The sequence below is a fragment of the Numida meleagris genome, chromosome 2 (genome assembly GCF_002078875.1).
Source record: "Numida meleagris isolate 19003 breed g44 Domestic line chromosome 2, NumMel1.0, whole genome shotgun sequence".
NCBI classification, from domain to species: domain Eukaryota; kingdom Metazoa; phylum Chordata; class Aves; order Galliformes; family Numididae; genus Numida; species Numida meleagris.
The window spans coordinates 48,038,311-48,056,980 of NC_034410.1; the positions used below are offsets into that span (position 1 = coordinate 48,038,311).

Here is an 18,670-nt window from a genome sequence, read left to right on the forward strand (position 1 = left end):
AATCTGATGGGGTTTATCCACTCTCTTTTTCATCTTAACATGACAATATAAGGTTCACATATGCAAAGTTCCTAGGAAGTCAGGAAGGTGGTAGGTTCTCCCTGGGTTCTAGAAGCAGGACTTTCATTCGTGCATTTTATATTTTCCCTCCTTTTAAAAAGACAGGGACTATCATATTGGATTAGACGACTGGCTTGTCAAGCAAACCATCTCTGACAGTTACCAGTGACTCATCCTGAAACAACAACATGGCTGCAAAGAGACTGATCCTTCTCCTGGTATACCATATTCATACCATACCATTATCAGTTGGGACTTCCTGTATCAGAGGCTGGCATTAAATATTCTTTGCTCCTACTACATATCACAGTTTAAATCTCTTCACATAAGAAGAAATAGTATTTGCAAGCCTGTAGAAGCCCTAAAATTGTTCTCGCATTTGCTTTACTCATCCTTGTCTATGAAAAGTCTTACAATATTTTTTCCTTTATAGATGGATACTGAAGGAACATCCAGGAAACTCTTTCCCTCAGGAAACTAAGATATAATAAATAAAGATTTAAGGTTGTAGTTCATTCAGTATATTGAGTTACTTATATCCAAAGCAGACCATCTGCATCTGGAAGGCTGGGCAAACAAGTACAGCATTATAGCATTCTGCAGGCCTAACAATTTTAAGTGTTGTGTGGAGATTATGACAGTTACCCAAGATCATGTCACTCCGTCCTTTTTTCTCACCAACTAAGCTTTTCCACAGGCAAGCGGTAGGCCATATTATAAAGAGGTCTCTATCAAATAATAGCAACAGCAGCAGTAGTACTTTAAATAAAGGTATCAAATACACTTCTAAAAGTATTATAAATACACAGTTCCTTGTGTATTTTTTAAATGGTAGATAATCATGAAAATTGTTTCTGCAGAAATCAGTGGCTAGAAACAGTTACACGTTATGGTGCAATGACCATGTTCTGAAAGGCTCACATGAAAGACTTCAACTGACAACATAAACTGTTCTAAAGTTCTATTTGAACTGGTTTTCATAAATTATGTATGCATGTAAGATCAATAAACTCTAGCTAGGCTGCCACACCAGAGAATATTGAATGACACCTTGCCAGAGATTACTCATTACAATGCATCGAGTGATATATCTTTAAAAAATCCTGAGGGTGACACTACTACTGTTTCCCCCCTGTTATTAACTGCTTTAACAGTTCTCAATACTACAAAAATATTCCAGATCCTAAGAAAGTTTTTCTTCACTTACTTTTGCTCAGCCAAGAATTGGAAAGGTCACCAAACAAAAGATAATGTAATTTTAATCACTCAAGTTAAGATGATTAACAAAACACATTTTTGATAGACAACTGGATGCTATGCAGAAGCTCAGTTCCATAAATATAAACAAATAAATAGTAATCACTATTTCAGATGTTTCAGCTATGTTTATGAAGATATAAGGCTTATGCTATATCACAATCTGTGAAATAGGCCAGAAACAAATGCAGAAGACAACATTACCTCAAACAGCAAGTATGACTGCAACAGTCTTAAATGTTATTTATACAAAAATGAAGAAATATTCCCTGTGCTTGCTCATGCATTGCAAGTTATTAAATTTATAAACATGAAGGCTATGATATACACAATTCTCCTACAAAAATACCTCACATTTCATTGCCATTTTCAAACCTAAAAAGGGGAAGTATACAACTTACATCCACTTACCCAGCAGGCAGCTGTGAACTATAATAACCTAGTACTGCATGTTATTTTATGTATCTAATGTGCTATATAAATAACAACTATAGTTATTGGCTTATTTTCTAATTACTTTTACTTCTCTCACCCAATGATCTGATTTGTTAAAAATAAAGGAAAATCTGACAGAACTCTACAGCATTAGAAAGTTGTCTCTTAACATTTGCTATAAAGCAAGTTAATATCCATTAACAGCACATTTGCAAGAGAAAGAGAAGCATTTCAGGTAGCACTGCTTGCAAATAGGAGCAACTCTTGCTCTCAAAAAAGGGTTGTCATTTATTTTTATACTTGTACATACGGATTCTGCATCCAAGTCTGGTGAAACTTCTGCAGTGACAATTAGATCTCTGTGTTTTTCAGACTGGGGCAAAATATCTGAAAAAAAAAAAAAAAAAACAAGAGAAAAATCAATCAGCTCTCTTTTGACAAATATGCACATATATTTCTAAATACACCATCAACCATGCCTGCAGTTTTTGAACATAGGAAGTTCCAATTTTTAAGATTTCTATAGGCAGCCAAAGCCTGGGTTCCATTCTGGATTTCTGATTTATGGTTGAAAAAAAATATTTAGATGCACTCTATGACAGGATTTTACACATGCTACTTCTGATCTTCAGTGGTCCTGGGAAAACTGTAAGCCTTGGTTTTGCTTTAGTTTTTATTTTTAACTTTTTTCCACAGTTACATATAATAGTACACCTATAATAAAGTAGCCTATCCCCAAAATACACACCACATCCATTGTATGGTACACTTTGATCTAAATAATTTCATAATGAATAAGCTAGGCAGAAAAACTCTGTCCGACAGCACAGTGTCATTAAAACAGATTTTAGAAATTCCTCTGCATAAAAAGGTTTTTATGTTATATGGGGCTTGTTTACAGTATGTTACCTGATTATTTTGAACAATGTTAACATACAAGGGAAAGAATGCTTACAAACTCATTTATATCCACAATATAAAACCACACATAAAAAAATTTGTAAGAATTAAAAGTAAAGCATTTAAATACTGCAAAAAGTTACATGAACTTTTCTAAGTGGGTAAAGGGGAAAAGGAGAAAAAGGGAGGGAGAAAGGTCCAGCTCTAAGGTATTTGGGTCTTCCTGGAATATACTTTTATCCCTCAAAATTAAATGTATTGGAAAAACAAAAAACCAAAGCAGGGAATTCATATTTCCTGAAAAAACAAACAGCAAAAAACCTTGATGTAAAGGGGAAATTAACATATTAATTGCATAAATAAGCACATGAGCACATTCAGAAAGCTACAAGATTGTTATTATACGTAGGGTCCCAAAAATGACCCACAACTAGTGGGTCATAATAGCATCATATGTCTCTTTCTAACAGGAGAGTTGAGGGAAAAGACTATTGAGAAAACTAGGAAAATTAAGTTCTCATTTTCTTCTGCTCCATGAAAATGCTTCCTGTCACTACAAGGAAAAAGAAAAGTAAAATCAAAGCACATTCCTCCAATATCACCTACTAGTGATACCAATTACACACAACTGGTTCTGCCAATTGCACATAACACAGCAAAATTACTTTCACTTCTTTGGAGAAGAGTAGATCTTCCTTTTCTAACCCTATTTAATCATTTTTCCCTCAGCAAAGTCTGATGCAATTTCTGTCATATTCTCATCCTTCTATTAGAAATAGGACAGACAACACAACCAAAGTCTACTTAAAAGCTTCATCTTTTTCTTACTGAGTCAAACATCTATGGTTAATCACCTAAGAAAACCAAGCTGATGTAAATATCATTAGATTTCCGTTTGGTCAACAGTTAAAAAAAGAAAGGTTTTAAAATTTTTCTTCAGTTTGTAATGTAAAACCTCCTCCAAAACATATAAAATAACTGAAGTTCAACAGTTTAATGGTCAGCACTGAACAGAAATACACGACTTATTTATGGAAATAGCTGCTCTAAGTTTTTTATATGATGACCTAATTCTAAATGACTTCCATTTTTGGAAGTCAAAATGAAACAATGAAAAATTATTTCCATGTAAGGGTAGATGTTTTCAAAACAACACCAGCTCTTACTTGCACACATGTGAATCCACAAGACAGAAGAATCAATCATTCATTTTAAAGATCATGTTTAGAGAAACTGAATGGTGAGCAGTGTTCAAAGGTATTCTGTATTCAACTAGCCACGATTAACAGTTATTTTAAGACAGCTAAAGATATAAAATAGTCAAAATGAGACAAAGCAAAATCATCCTAAACTGAAAGGCATGCTTCTTAATTGAAAGGTTTTACTTGTAGGAGAGGCTTTCTAACAAATTTTACATTCAGTTAAATCAAAGCAAAATCTCCTTAGAGCATATCTCCACAATGAAGAGAGCATTCCTAAAATACCTTACACCTTAAATCAGACTAGAAAGGCCTTAATGAACAAAAAAAAATTAAGAGTAAAATAGGAAAGTAAAAGATCAGCAATATTCATAGTAAACAAGTCAATCTCATACTATCACATTTTTACTAGAGCAAGTTATAAAGGACAGCTATGTTTTTTTTCTCTACACAATCTTTTAAGACAAATAAGCAAAAGTTTATGCACTTCACAAACAGATGCATTCATCATGCTTGTCTTTCCTTTGGTTATAATAGTCAGATGAAACAGTCTTATAATAGTTAGATGAAACAGCCAAATATTTATTAGAAGGGCTGTGGTAAAAGCAACAAAATTTTGCACACGTGTAAGCTTAAATAACTAGGTTTGTTACATTAAAAATAAAAAAATAAAAAATAAAACACTCTTATATTAGTCTATTATGACAATAACGGACAAAGTTAAATGCAATTACAAAAAAAATATTTGAGTTGTAGAATCAAGCTCATGAGTTCAGCTTACAAATCTCATTTTCTAGGGCTTTTCAACAAAGAAAACTGCAACTATTTCTTCGATGTATATTAAGAACATGCTAACTATCAGCAGAAATAGATTTTAAATGGTTCTATTCGCCTAAGAATTTTTTCCGTAATTTCCTGTAGAACTGAGTGCTTCCAATTCCCTGCACAAGTCAGATCCGCTGTTTAAAAGACTCAGTTATAAAACACAAAATTTGAAGGATCTTTGTAGAAAATCACATTGTTATTTGAACAAACTCAGTACAAATTATTAGAATCACAAAATATTTTCAGTTGAAAGGAACCCACAGGGATCACCAAGTCCAACTGCTGGCTCCAATCAGGATCACCCAAAATTCAAATCCTAAGGCCAAGAGCACTGTCCAAATGCTTCTTGAAGTCCAGCAGGCTTGATGCTGTGACCACTACACTGGGCTGAGTCTGTTCCAGTGCCCAAAGCCTGTTCCAGCGCCCAGTGTATGCAATATGTGCAGATTACCGTGTTTACCTTGATCATTATTATGCTTTTGATATTCTTTCCTATATTGTTCAAACACAATTGCTTTTGAAAGAGGCAACAGAAAAGCTGTTTTTAACACAAATCATTCTTTATTAATTGCAGAATGTTTAAGAAAAAATTTGAAATAACAAAACAGAATTTGTCAGTACAATTTGTTCTCTCTAAAGCCTAAGAGGTATACCAGCTGTGAAATTACTGAAATTTTCTTGCCTTTGGGTAGTATACGCACTGTCAGGTTTTTTCCTCTAAATCTTTGAACAAGTGATAATTATGGGCAATTGGGCACATAAAGCTTCTAACTTCCAATAGGCATTATAAAAACAGAAAGAAAAACAAATTGTTAATCAACCAAATGAAAACTAGTTAGTTAAACTGAGTACAAATGGGAGAAGTATACCTTGTGTTTTTGTGGCTTCCTTGATGATTTTCTGAAGCTCCTTCATTTCAGCGTTGAATTCTTCATAGTTTATTTCCTTAGAATCAACCCTAGGAGCCTGGAAGACCGAAGGATCAGTACCAAGGTAGGAACACTGCAGATGTCCGTTGTCACTCAGAGTAACTATAACACCCTTCAGATCTCTGCATAAAGAATAAAGCTCATTAAGAAACTGTACAGAATCATTGTAGCAATTGTAACATTGATTTTATGCTTATCCTACAGGTTGTCTTTGTACAAACAAATAAGACTTCCTGGTTGTATGAAATTATTTGATCTCTAGAGGTCCCTTCCAGCCCCTACAATTCTGTGATTCTGTGAAGAGAAAACAACATCTATTATTCAATTTAGATGTGTTTATTAATATTACTCCTGTTTATTGGAATCACTCTTAAGGATCACTCTGTGCTAGAAGATTATTGTTAATACTACTCCTGTTTATTGCAATCACACTTAAGAACTATTCTGTGCTAGAAGATCACTTAAGTATCCACCAGATATCTCAGCATCTGTTTAAGCAAGACAAGCAAAGGAAGGGATCAGAACAAACAAGCTAAGTAAACAGTACAGTTGTAATCATTTTTTCAACAAATTGTTACTCATTACTTTTTTTTCCTAAGGATGGATATTCAGGTTGGTATGCAGGAAGAGGAATTACCTAAATGGAAAACCAATTAAGGGAAAAGAAAGGATGAATTTAGAACATACCACTGGTTAACGGAAAATATTCACAGTGAAGACAACAGAAAGGACTCTGATTGTATCAGTAGCACCCCTTACCCATTCTTTGACTACTAGTGCAACTACCGTGCCGGCTTCAAACCCTGTCTGGCTCCTCCCTGCAGTGTCTTTCTGAAAGGAGAACACATGGATCTGAACGGAGACCATATGGATCCAGAAAATTCCCTTACACTACATTGGACTGATACAAATACTGTTTTATAAGCTACACCCTAGACTATTTTCTCTCCTGGGAACAGTACTTCAGTGAGCTTATATCTCCAAAATCCCACTAATATATATATTTTTTTTAAATCTGATCAGGTACCATGCACATAAAACATTTGAAAAAGTATTTTAGAAATTATGGGACAACTGAGAGTACTGCAAACATTTTGCTTTTGAAGGATATTCAAAAGCAGAAGAGGAACTAAATTAGGGCTAGGAGGACTAGTAAGGATATTAACAGCAAAAAAATAGGAGAAAGTTAACTCTCATTTTATTTGTAAAGCACTCAGCTAAATTAGAAGTTTATATTTATTTTCATAATCACAAGACAACATCATCTGCACACCAATAATATGCTCTTATTCCATACTTACTACATTCCAAATTTCCAGCAGACACTGCTTCTGTTCCAAGTACAACTGTCCTTATATAAAGCCAATATGTGTTAAATCATTTAATTCCTATACACAGAGAACTTAATTTTGAGAAGGAAGCCTAGTGCATTATCTCACTAATTAGATGCATATAAAACATTTCTTATATAAATGTCCATGCCATAGTTTGTAAAGAAATAACAAAAAGTATTTTTACCATTATGCATTGATGTCATTCAAGCATTTCCTCTAGTAAAATCGTCATTGAAAAACAGGTAGTTGTTTAAAAAAAATTGAAAATGAAATTCAGTCTGGTTTTCTGTGGTGTGTTGAACACGGCTCTAGTACAAACATAGGGAACAAACATAGGGAATCTCATTCCAAAGTTTTCCAGGTGAAGTAATTATGAAGTCAAATCAGGTGGTGCTGATTAATTTTATCAGTTGGTGGTTTAATTGGACATTCCAACATGCATTTTTACAGAATGCTAAGGCCAGTATCCAAGTGTTGGTTTCGGGATTCCAATCAAATATTCTGGAAATAACTCCATTGCAGCTGAGATCACTCTAACTCTGTACATCTAAAACTGCATATAGACCTGAGGACTCAACTGGGGTAAGCACTATACAGATAAGAAATTCTGGAAATGGTGGGGTTTTTTTTTGTTGCTGTTGTTTGTTTCTTTTTTGTTTCTTTTTAACAATAAGTATCCTTCCTTAGTTTGTCTTTTTCTGCAGATGCAACACAAAAAATAAAGTGCCTTCTGGAACAGAATACACATAATAGAAACTTGAAACACATTGTTTCCCTTCTCATATAGACTTCTCTGAAATACAGCCTTCTCTTTTGGGAATACTGAGAAATACTGTTCCTACTGCCAAAGAAAAGCTTCCAGCTATCTTCTCAATTTTTAATTTTTAAATATTAACATTCACTATAAACCCTAAGCAAACAATAATAAAAGCCTGTCTTTGTGAGCAACCATGAGGCTGAGGATTCAAAGTCTATCCTAACAAATACTTTAAGGAAAAAAAAGACAACATCGATTTTTCAACTTACACACCTAGTACCTGTGTTAGCAGCTGTCTTGCAAGTGTGATGGCCTGTTCGTGACTTGCAATCTTTTGGAGTTTGCAAAATTATTTCTGACAAATTGAAAATTCTCTACCAGACTAAAAGGAAGTGGAACTGAGTACCAGTCCTGGTCTCTCTGGCTGCTTGAATATTTGCTGCACACTATAGTTGGCTTCCTTTGAGGCCTGGTGCACCTCTCTTACAAGGACAGGCTGAGTGACCTGGGTCTGTTCAGCCTTGAGAAAAGACGACTCAGAGGGGATCTGATCAATGTCTATCAGTATCTAAGGTGCAGGACGCAAAGGGATGAGGCCAGACTCTTTTCAGCGGTGCATGGCGATAGGACAAGGGGAAATGGCCACAAACTGAAGCATAGGAAGTTCCACACCAATGTGCGTAAGAACTTCTTGCCAGTGAGGGTGACGGAGCACTGAAACAGGCTGCCCAAGGGGGTTGTGGAGTCTCCTTCTCCATTATTAGACCCGCCTGGATGCCTACCTGTGCAACCTGGTCTATGAAGCCTGCTTTGGCAGAGGAGTTGGACTCAATGATCTCTGGAGGTCCTTTCCAGCCCCTACAATTCTGTGATTCCCTGCCCAGGAGTGGGTCTGCTGCTGGACTTATGAGCAGAGCTGACCAGATAGGGCTCTGTTCATCCTAGTTTTCTTATGACCAAGAGGCTCTGTGCAGTGTATATCTGGACTACATCTTCAGAATCCTGTGATGGCATATGGAACAAACACATCGGGCTAACCCCGAGTTCTTCATAAGAGCAATGCAAGGAGACAGACTATTGTAAATACTCGGGTCCTATCTCAGTCTTCATAAGGTATGCAAACAACACCTAATACACAGGACGTCAACTACTGCCTGCCAACTGTCTGCAAAGAACTTTGCCATATTGGCAACAGTGGAGACGAGTCTAAGAAATACTGCTGAAGAAGATGAGCGTAGCTGAAGCTTCCACGCTACAAAATACACTATCTCATAATTCGTTATTTAGTTACAAAAAATAGTGTCTAAAACTGTTGCAATAATTACTCTGATACCTCAGTATGAGCTCAGTCATAAGTGAAGAAAGAGAACTCTGACACCTGAACACAACAACAAAATTTTAAAATTTATTTCCTGAGGTTCTGAATCCATTAAGATAAGAAGAAAAGTTCCATGAGGACATCTCAATGTGAATCAAATGCCATGAAGAAATACAGCTACACTGTTAGAAATAAATCTTTTATGATATACTAGTAAAGTATAATATATTCAAAAACAGTTGGTAAATACCATCCTTGCTGTGTATCTTTTAAATTGGCAGTCATCTGCAGATAATCAGTCTATCAAATAAAATCAGCTCAAATCAATGAGGTGATTTTCCTGTACAAATTAAGGTTTCTTTAATGACTTGAAGTTTATGTCAGCAAAAATATTCTATTACAGAATGCACATTCAAAAACTCCACCCTAAAGTAAAATCACTTTGACCAACTTTCCTGTTAGTCATGATGTCCTTTAAATTTGCACTAGCTCAGAGACAAAAGCACTGTTTTAAGAAAGCACCATTAAAAATGCTTATTTTCCTTCACTTCAATTACTGCTCTGCTGGGTCCTAAAAAGATTTTTCAATATGAAATGTACAAATATTGTAAAAAGCTTTTTTCACAAATCATTCCTTGTTAATGTTATTCATGAATTTGTACATCAGTAGAAACAATAAGAGAAATATGGCTAACCAGTTGTAACATATGATTTGTAATACATTAATTTCTCTGCTGGAGTGTATGTCAGCCAGTCAAGATTGCTTCATTTTCTCAAGGCTTTATAACAGTGGTTAAAGATGGCAGGGGGAGGGGGAGTGTATTTAACAGTTTTATAGTAGTTTCCCCACAGCTACTGCATTCGTGCAATATGCTTGCAAATGCCATTATTTATTTGGCACATTCTACACACGATCTGGAATTTCAATTACTTGTTAAATTTCTTTTATTATAAACTTTTTTCTTTTTTATTTTCTTTTTTTTTTTTTTAAACTATATATCACACAATAGTCAAAGTAATAGCAAATCTAAAGGGACATTTTAACAGTGAGGAACTCAAAGTATGAAACAAATTATTCTGGTATCTAAAATAACTTTACAGTACAAAGGAACTCCTACTCACATATGGTAATAATTTGAAAAAAACTATCTTTATTGGATTCTGGGTAATAATAATGGCATATGTTTTCTGTAGGTCTTCTCTTACTAAACAAATTGCTGACAACAATTCTTAAAGAAATTAAAATACTTTGCATGTTTCCAGTCATATAATACCAGAATTGATCACTCAAACAATTGCCTTAGAATTACAGATTCAACTTCTCTGAAGTTCTACTTGGAGGACAAGCTAAGCCTTGTGCAAGATCTGGTTACTTACAATATTTACTGTTTTAATTATTTATGTTTATAATAGCAATTAAAACTTCTACCTCAATTTCAGGAGCCGTCTTTATCATTGATATTACTCATAACAATAATTTCAGAAAACAAAATGCTCTGCAGTACAACTTTCAGACCTTTGTTGATAATGTATTATTTATAAACCACTGAACTAGGAAAATAATTCCTGAATTGTGCTCAAGCATTTTAAAAGCAATTCTATTCTTATTTTATCATCCGCTAAACTAATTTATTTTATGCAATAGCAAAACTACAATTGCATTTTTTTTAGTGCTTTTCGAAAAAACAATTATCCTAAGTCTCTCTATGATTTTGAGACCATTTTATCTGTAACTGTGTGAAGTAGTTGATTAAATACTGAGAGAAGACCAGACTCCTTATAATAAACTAAGAACTTTCTAGCATGAACTAACTTGAGTAAAGGTCAAAAGCCTATTCTGTCATTGAATGCACACTCTGAAATCAGGCCTTCAGCTGAATGTTTGAAGTATCGCTGATGCAATTTAGTGACCACTACCACCAATCTTTGACTGGGTATCTCTCAATATTCCTTGTGTAACTTTGAAAATCCTTACCTCTCAAAAAATCTTTGTTCAATATTACATCACAAAAGTAACACTTGTAGCTGTATGACATTCTGAAGAGGTCATTCAAAAATATAATGTAACTATAATATTGAATTATCATTATTTGATAACATTTTCTATTAAACATAATTAAGTAGCAAATGATTCATGCTGTTCTTTTACAGAAAAGCATTCTTTTTCCATCCAATTTCTGTCATAATTTTGCAGTGTTGATCTTAAAAAAAAAAGGTAAGTGGAAGTAGAAAATGAAAACTGATTTTATTGTGATTATTCTTGAAAAAAAGTTAAGAAAAAAAAGAAGTTACAACTAAGCTAACAGGTAAAATCCTTCCCCCTCTTACAAGCTCTGATAGTTGGAACAGAAGAAAAAGCTTGAATTTTGAATGCCTACACAATTCTCAGATCTTTTATATGGTAACACCACACAGCGCACCAGCAAAACAGCAACTTACTGGAAGGCAGGTTCAGACAGTTCTTGAGCTGGTGCAGTTCTCCCTTTGGAGGAGATTCTTTGCCTAAAAGGCTAAAAGCTGTCTAATGACCAAATTAAAAAAAAAAAAAAAAAAAACCACAGCACTTCCCACCAGTTTGGCTCCGGGTCTTTTCTGCCAAATCGCTACTGCCACCTGCGGGACAGCATAGCGTGCTGCCACGAGGCTGGCACCGACAAGCCAAGCGGCTCTGCCTCTCATGCAGGAGCCCTAAAAGCTGCTGTGTCACATCAAATAAACTACAGAGTTATTCATTTAACAGGGTCAGTATAACAGCCTGACAGTTTAAATGCAAGGGCTCATGCATGATATGCAGAGTCAAGGACTTCCATGCACATCGTCATCTCCTTCCTTAGGGAACAGGCTCCCCAGGGCAGTGGTCATGGCACTGAGCTTGACAGAGTTCAAGAAGCAGCTGGACAACACTCTCATCCATACGGGCTGAGTTTTGGGTGGTCCTGTGTGTAGCCAGAAGTTGGACTCAATGATCCATAAGGGTCTCTTCCAACTTGGGGTATTCTATGATTCCTTACAGTACAGGGTGCACAGTACAGATACTGCCCAGCTAGCCATGGAATATAAGTTCATGCTACAAATCATATAAATGAAATTGATATTTTCTAATGGATTGACCAACTTAACGTCCTTTTGCTTAAAGCACATCAGATCAGTATTTCAAGACCAGTAATAGTTCCGTAGCTGGCTACTACAATACAGAGTTAAACTGAATTAGTATTTATCCCAAAGCAGAATAAAAACAAGATATTCAAAGTGATGCCACAAGCCTCTAAAAATACATGATCCTGTTTTAGGCAAAAATGTAAAGAGTCCGAAGTATAATGTACGAAAAATTACAAGAAGATCTACATGTCATTTCGAGTTATTGCTCACAGTTCAATACCCAAGAAATCTAGTGCCATTATCTGAATTGACACCCAGTAAACACTCCCAAGCCTCACTCTCTCTAAGATCTAGATCAAAAACTCTGTTTGTTTGTTTGTTTTTTCATTTGCACCTCTTTCTCCTCCAGTCTGAAAACTGTCTCAAGGCCCAGTTTCCTCACTGGCAGACAAGTGCAGCTGTCTGCACTGCAGTTCCCAAAGGCTCAACAAACGCCGCACCAAAAGGTGGCAGCTTCAACACAGTGAACACAGGGCCTCACAGGTTTATCCTTCATCTAACCCTTCACTTTTCCCAGCTCAGGGTAATGGATAGAGTCCATTTCACTGCAGGCAAGCTGGAGTGGCATATCTGCTTCAAAGAATATGTAAGAGATGCCAGGGGCTGTACTGGCAAAATCTACAGTACTGAGTTTACGATTTCAGTAAAAGCTTATTCTTAACTGTTTCCTTCATCAGCTCTTTAATATTAGACAGCACAAGGGGAAAATTAGACACCTACCTACGAACAGACTACAAGGAAACTAATAGGAATAACCATGATGACAGGTCTCAGGAGTTATGGAACATAATCAGCTATGGACATGTAACATTAAGCACTGTACAACTACACCTCAATAAACCATTTGTGAGGTTTCTTTTAATCATATTCTGTATGAGGCATGAGCTCAAAACAAAGAAAGATACACATCTTACAAACAAGTACATTGTTTAGCGAACACTGCTGTATATTAGTATTGTAACTCATCATGATGCAAAGCTTTTTGCACTACCTACTGCCTCCTAGACATACAAACATTCCTGGACATGCCAATCTATCACAGCTACTCAGTTAATCAAGTCTGAAGAGGAGTCTGCTCCTGCTTCTACATTTTGTGCCCCTTTACTTTTGTGCACTCAATCAGATCCAGCTCTCTTTCTGATGCTATTCCCTCAGGGCGAAAGCAAATCACTCCCTTTGGACAGAAGAAATTCACTAGCATCTGAATTCCACCCATTGGTTTCAAATATGCCCCACAGTTACAGGTTTTGTGAGTTTTAGGGTATATAAGGAACATAAGCTTAGCAAAGTATCTTTACCCCAGGAAATTTACTCTAAAAAGATTGAATAATTACATAACTTTGAAAGAATGCATTCCAGAACTTAATTTCCATCTCTTTCTCCTCAGCTCCTCACACAGTTTTACACTGATGAGCCTGAAAAATTCAAAATTCACCAGTGTTTCAGGCCCAAAGAAGTCCGTATACAATTACTTTTTACAGCACTTATCATTGTCCCCTGACCCTGTCTTGTAAAGAGCACCACTGCTCTTTAGAAGGAACTCTGGCACTCTGCACTGCTAGCTGGCTCTCACCTCCACAGATCAGCATATGCGTCCCACCTGCTGTTCCTAGTATGGAAAAAAATAAAGTAATTCCTTTTAACAGCATAATACTCAAGACTTTCAAAATCAACAGACTCTTCATAATGACTGTTAGTCAAACAAGTCCAGCACTTTCATCAGTAGAACATGTGTCACAATACATCCATTAGCTCCGGCCTATTGCTCAACACCCAACTTCAACACTGAGTTCAGAATCTGAGAGTTAAATTGCACTCTGTCACAGCATGAACAAGCACAGAGAAATCAGAGGTTAAAAGGAAAAGAAAAAAAAACACTACACCCCACATAGTAGTTGTTCAATAGCAATTATTTTATATTGAATATTAGAAGGGGGAGTAATTTGTCTTGTTCTTGAATAGTTAGCATTTCCACTTTTAAGGCTTTTTCTAGAACCATGAAGGTAGGAATATTTTATCTGTTATTCTAAAGAAAGCCAAAACCCATACAAAACCACATGACTGTAAAAGCTAGGCTTTTTGAAAAAGCAAGTAAGTGACATGCAAAAATTAGGAGAACTGGCAATATGGGCACATGTTTAATATCATACAATGTATACTACTTGTAAATTTAACTTTCTAGAAAACCTCAGTCATGAATCAGAGTATATTCTGGACACGGTACGTGGCATGTCTATGGTTTTTGCAGGATCAGAATCCTGCTAAGGTACAGGAACAGCAGTCACATCTACATTTTGTGGTTGCATAAACTATGCACATAAAAATTTTCTCTTAGAATGACCTTTACAAACAGTAATATTTTGCACAGCTATCTCTTGACAATGGCAGTGGAAATTCAGCGATGAAAACCAGATGTGATAATTTTCATTTTTCCTAAAAGCATATCCTTTAAATGCAATTATGTTTAAGTAAGAAGATTGCAGAAGTTTCTGCATTTAAATTCTCAGATCAGGCAACATATTCTTACAGAACACTCAAATAAAAATTTATATATATATATATATGCGCATATAACCGAACAGTTCATACTGTGCGTCATAACTGGCATTGCTTCTATTACAGTACTACTATACAGAAAAAGGAAAAATCTTTCAACAAACTATAAAGTTTGATTCCTGCAGTTTTCCTTCCATAAAACCGTGTAATAAGTGCTAAGTTTTGCTGTTTTTATATGCAAGTTCTGCCATTTTTATATGGTGATTCTTTAACAGTTGTGGTAGCTGCGGTGATGTGAGTTATAATAAGGAATAACAGATGGGCTGGAATGAAGAACAAAGTATTTTCTAGCATCTGGATAGCTAAAAAAATTCAGTGAGAGGGTTTTATTTTGACTCCACCCACTACTACTCTATAGAAGATAGCCTTTTTTATATCTTATATTCTTTATTCAACTATAATATTTCTTCATATTTTTTCCAGTTAAATTCAGTTCCTTTTGCCTTTCCACTGCTTGGAGAGTGCGGGTACATCAAGTGCATTCATTCACCTAACCATCCAACGTACTATGATTCTGTGCCAGAGAATATGTTTGAATTTCAAGCTCATATTTCAACCAGACTGACAGTCACTCACTTGCAGATTGATTGCAGATTTTAATTTTCTTTAAAAAAAACTGTAAGCCAAAACATCATAAAATTAAGCACATTTTCAAGCAATGTTTATACACCAGGATTCTGAATTCCCATCCTTTGTTTCATGTTGTTAATTAAACTGATGAGTCTGCTGGGCTACATGTGATTTCAAATCTGGGAAGTAAACAAAACAATGAAGAATTGAAGCAATAGGTTCAAGCTCTCTTCTTTACAGCAATAGCTTGTTGATTCAGAAAGTTTATCTGAAACTTTTTCAGATAAAGTGCCATAAAGTTAGATACACGTTAAGCTCAAGTTATTACTCATATATGGAAGAGAAGTCTTGGTTCTATGAAACCAGTGAGCAACAGTCTCCAGGGAACCATGACTTTGTAAGTCATTAGACAAATAGGGATGCAAACTATGCATTTCCTGTTAGTCATTCTAATACTATGAAATAGTAATAAATCAGAAAATCCAAGAGGACTATTAGATAAAGCCCTTTTCTAGAGGGCAAAGAAAGTTATTTTCTTCATGGATACATGCTCAAATAACTGTAAATTTCTTAAATGTATGCATTTGCAGGAAACAATGTTTTTAAATGCAGTAAGTGTATTCTTCAGCTTTATGCTCCCTTTCAAAACACAAACCTCTAAGTGCCCCTAATACAGTCCAGAGGCCAGAAGCACTTATTACTTGGCATAAAGTCTAGAAGTAGAGTAGGGGCAATCCCTGCTGGTCATCAGAGCCACCACTTCTCACTATTAGAGCAATACTTCTTATCATCCCATGCAAGCTGTAGACTAAAGAGAAAGTCTGGACAGGAATAATGTGGTGGAATACACAGTAAACTGATAAAGCGTAAGATCACTAAACCCTTGCTCATTCTTTTGAATTTGGGGTACCAGCATCAGGAAATTTTTTGCAGACACTCATTGCTATTCATAAAGGTCCTAAAATGGCCAAATCCAAGAAAAATAACATTGACAGTTAAAAGGAAAGAGGCAGCTAGGAGTAAATTTATAACTTACCCCATTAAAAGAGACTATTGTTCCAGTAAATTTGAAGTTACTATCTCCAAAACTAGACTTAAAATTTCAAATTATTTCAAAAATACTGTAAAATATTCTTTTGTAGTGCATCAGAATAACTGTAACTAGTAGGAATTTTTCAAGAGACATAAAAGTGTAGTAACTTCAGCACCACATGGAACAAAACAAAAATTCAAACAACCAAGAACACGTTTACACCAAAACATTTATTCTCATCATCTGCATCAGTCAAATAGTCTCTTTGATTCTTTTTTTTTTTTTTAATTTCCACAAGCATTGGTGGAAACATTTTTTGTGTAAATCATTACATCTTCCTCAAAATTAATATGTGAGAGGCTAAAGACATAGAAACAGTCAATATTCCCTACAGTTTTGTAACGAGCACCTAAGAGGCACAAGGGCAGTGGGAAGGAGGACTTAAAACAACATTAGAAATTTTACACCTACTGAACTTATTTTTTCTCAAACAGTAACAGACCTGGACTACTATAGCATCTTCAGTCAACGGCTTTCAAGTGATTCAGTAAGCTGCTGTATTTCCTGTATCCAAGCCTGTACAATGCCTGTACAATTTAAATACTTTAAATTTCTTTCTCTAAAGAAGTCTCTAATTGAGAAGAAACTACAATAAACAAAAATGTTACAGTATAAGTCAAAACAAAAAAACTAATAAGCAGCTGGCTGACAAGTACATAACTATGCGATACAGTTTTAACGGGCTGGTCATTCACAATACTAATGTTAGGAGTTCAAGCATAACTGCTACGTAGTCAAGCCTGCAGTGATCATACATGAAGAAGTAATAACAATTAAAAAAAAGACTTTAGTAAATTTCAAATGCCGCAGTCAGTTATAGTCCTAATACTTGGCAGAAAACAATTTTTGATTGCAAACTGAGCAATACAGAATTAGTGGTGAAAACATGGAAACTTCTCATATCTTTACAGAGTCACTTCTCAGTATAAACATAGGTAGAATTGAAGTTTATAATGAGTTAAAGTGTGGATAAAGCGTACCAAGAAACCCTGCTTGCCTCCTGAACATGTGAAGTCTACTTTTACTTCCTGGCTTTTCAACAGTTACTTTTGTTTCAATTTAGGTATTTTTACCCCCACCTCAAATCTTGAAGGTATGTTTACAAGCTTAACCCTAGCTAAAGAAGTTGGCTTCTGGAAATGTAATATTTTTAAGAAGCTCAGAAATTCTTATTCTTTAAAGGTGCTAAATTACTTCTGGACTAAAGAGGAAAAACAAAACTAAACAAACCTTTTCCAGGCTGCTTTATACACTTTATATTTCCTCTTCAGAAAACTGTTCCATAACCAAGTAAAATGATATGTATCTGTCAAATAAATGAAAGTAAAAGCAAGTACTCCAGTAACCTTCACCAACTTGTCCATACCTGTCAACCCCTCATAAAAGGAATATTTTACAAGGCACACATATAATCTCATAAGTTATTTCCTACAACAATCTTTCTTCCATGAAATGTAGTCTTTTTGCTCACAGACGCAGTACATATAGAAGCTCACAAAAGATAAAGTTCATTCCCATAATTTAATCTCCAGATTAAATTAAGCTCCTAAAAAGAAGAGGCATCATATAAGCAAGTCATTCAATAACCTATAGACAAGCAGTAAAGATGAGGCTAACATTTTTTCTTTGGGGCATTTCTAATCAAATTCTAACAAATCTGAAGGTGAAATTTTCCCTCATTTAATTATAAATTTCACTGATAAACTGGTGCCTAGAGGAGAGTCCCAATAGATTAGAGAGGGAAAACATGATCTTTCCTGAAACACATTTCCTAAACCCCGGGAGATGGCTGGTTTACTGTTAGAACCAGATGTCTTCAGGTAAATTCCACATCAAACCAACTTTCCCCCCCACCCCCATACAGGTACTACTAGACCTAGAAAAAAAGAAAAAATATTTTAAAAAGAAATAGTTCACTAAGTCTATTTCAGTTTAAAAGAAAAAAATTGGGCCACATTTCAGCATTCACAGGCTCATGAGATAAAATGTGAAGGATGCATAATATAATAAAACTAAGACTAGCCAACAGGAAAAAAAAAATCAGAAAAAAAAGACAAAGTCCCAGATTTGGAGTCTTCATGCTTTCCTATTGCAAAAACAGATTTCTGACTTGGAAGTGATCAAAACAGAAATCCCTTTCCTAAGAACATATCCAAGGTATAATGCTCTATCTATGTGGTTTTAACTGAACCCACAGTGGCAATTCAGATGTTCGTGATGGAAACCCTGAGGCTAGCAACATGAGCTATTTTGCTTCAGACTGAACACACCTTAACAC

General features: G+C 35.3%; 1 protein-coding gene across 12 annotated transcripts in view; it reads right to left on the bottom strand.

The window, feature by feature from the left end:
• The window catches only part of BBS9 (Bardet-Biedl syndrome 9), a 295,333-nt gene that overhangs the window by 234,131 nt on the left and 42,532 nt on the right, over nucleotides 1–18,670 (bottom strand). For all 12 annotated transcript variants that reach the window (XR_002434891.1, XR_002434892.1, XM_021385807.1 and 9 more), the window contains 2 exons: nucleotides 5,546–5,727; nucleotides 2,063–2,139 (listed from right to left, as the gene is read on the bottom strand). Coding sequence is in view for 10 of the 12 variants with exons in the window: in XM_021385807.1 (XP_021241482.1) it covers nucleotides 2,063–2,139; nucleotides 5,546–5,727 (259 nt within the window). In the remaining 2 variants the exon portion in view is untranslated. The remainder of the gene's footprint in view (nucleotides 1–2,062; nucleotides 2,140–5,545; nucleotides 5,728–18,670) is intronic.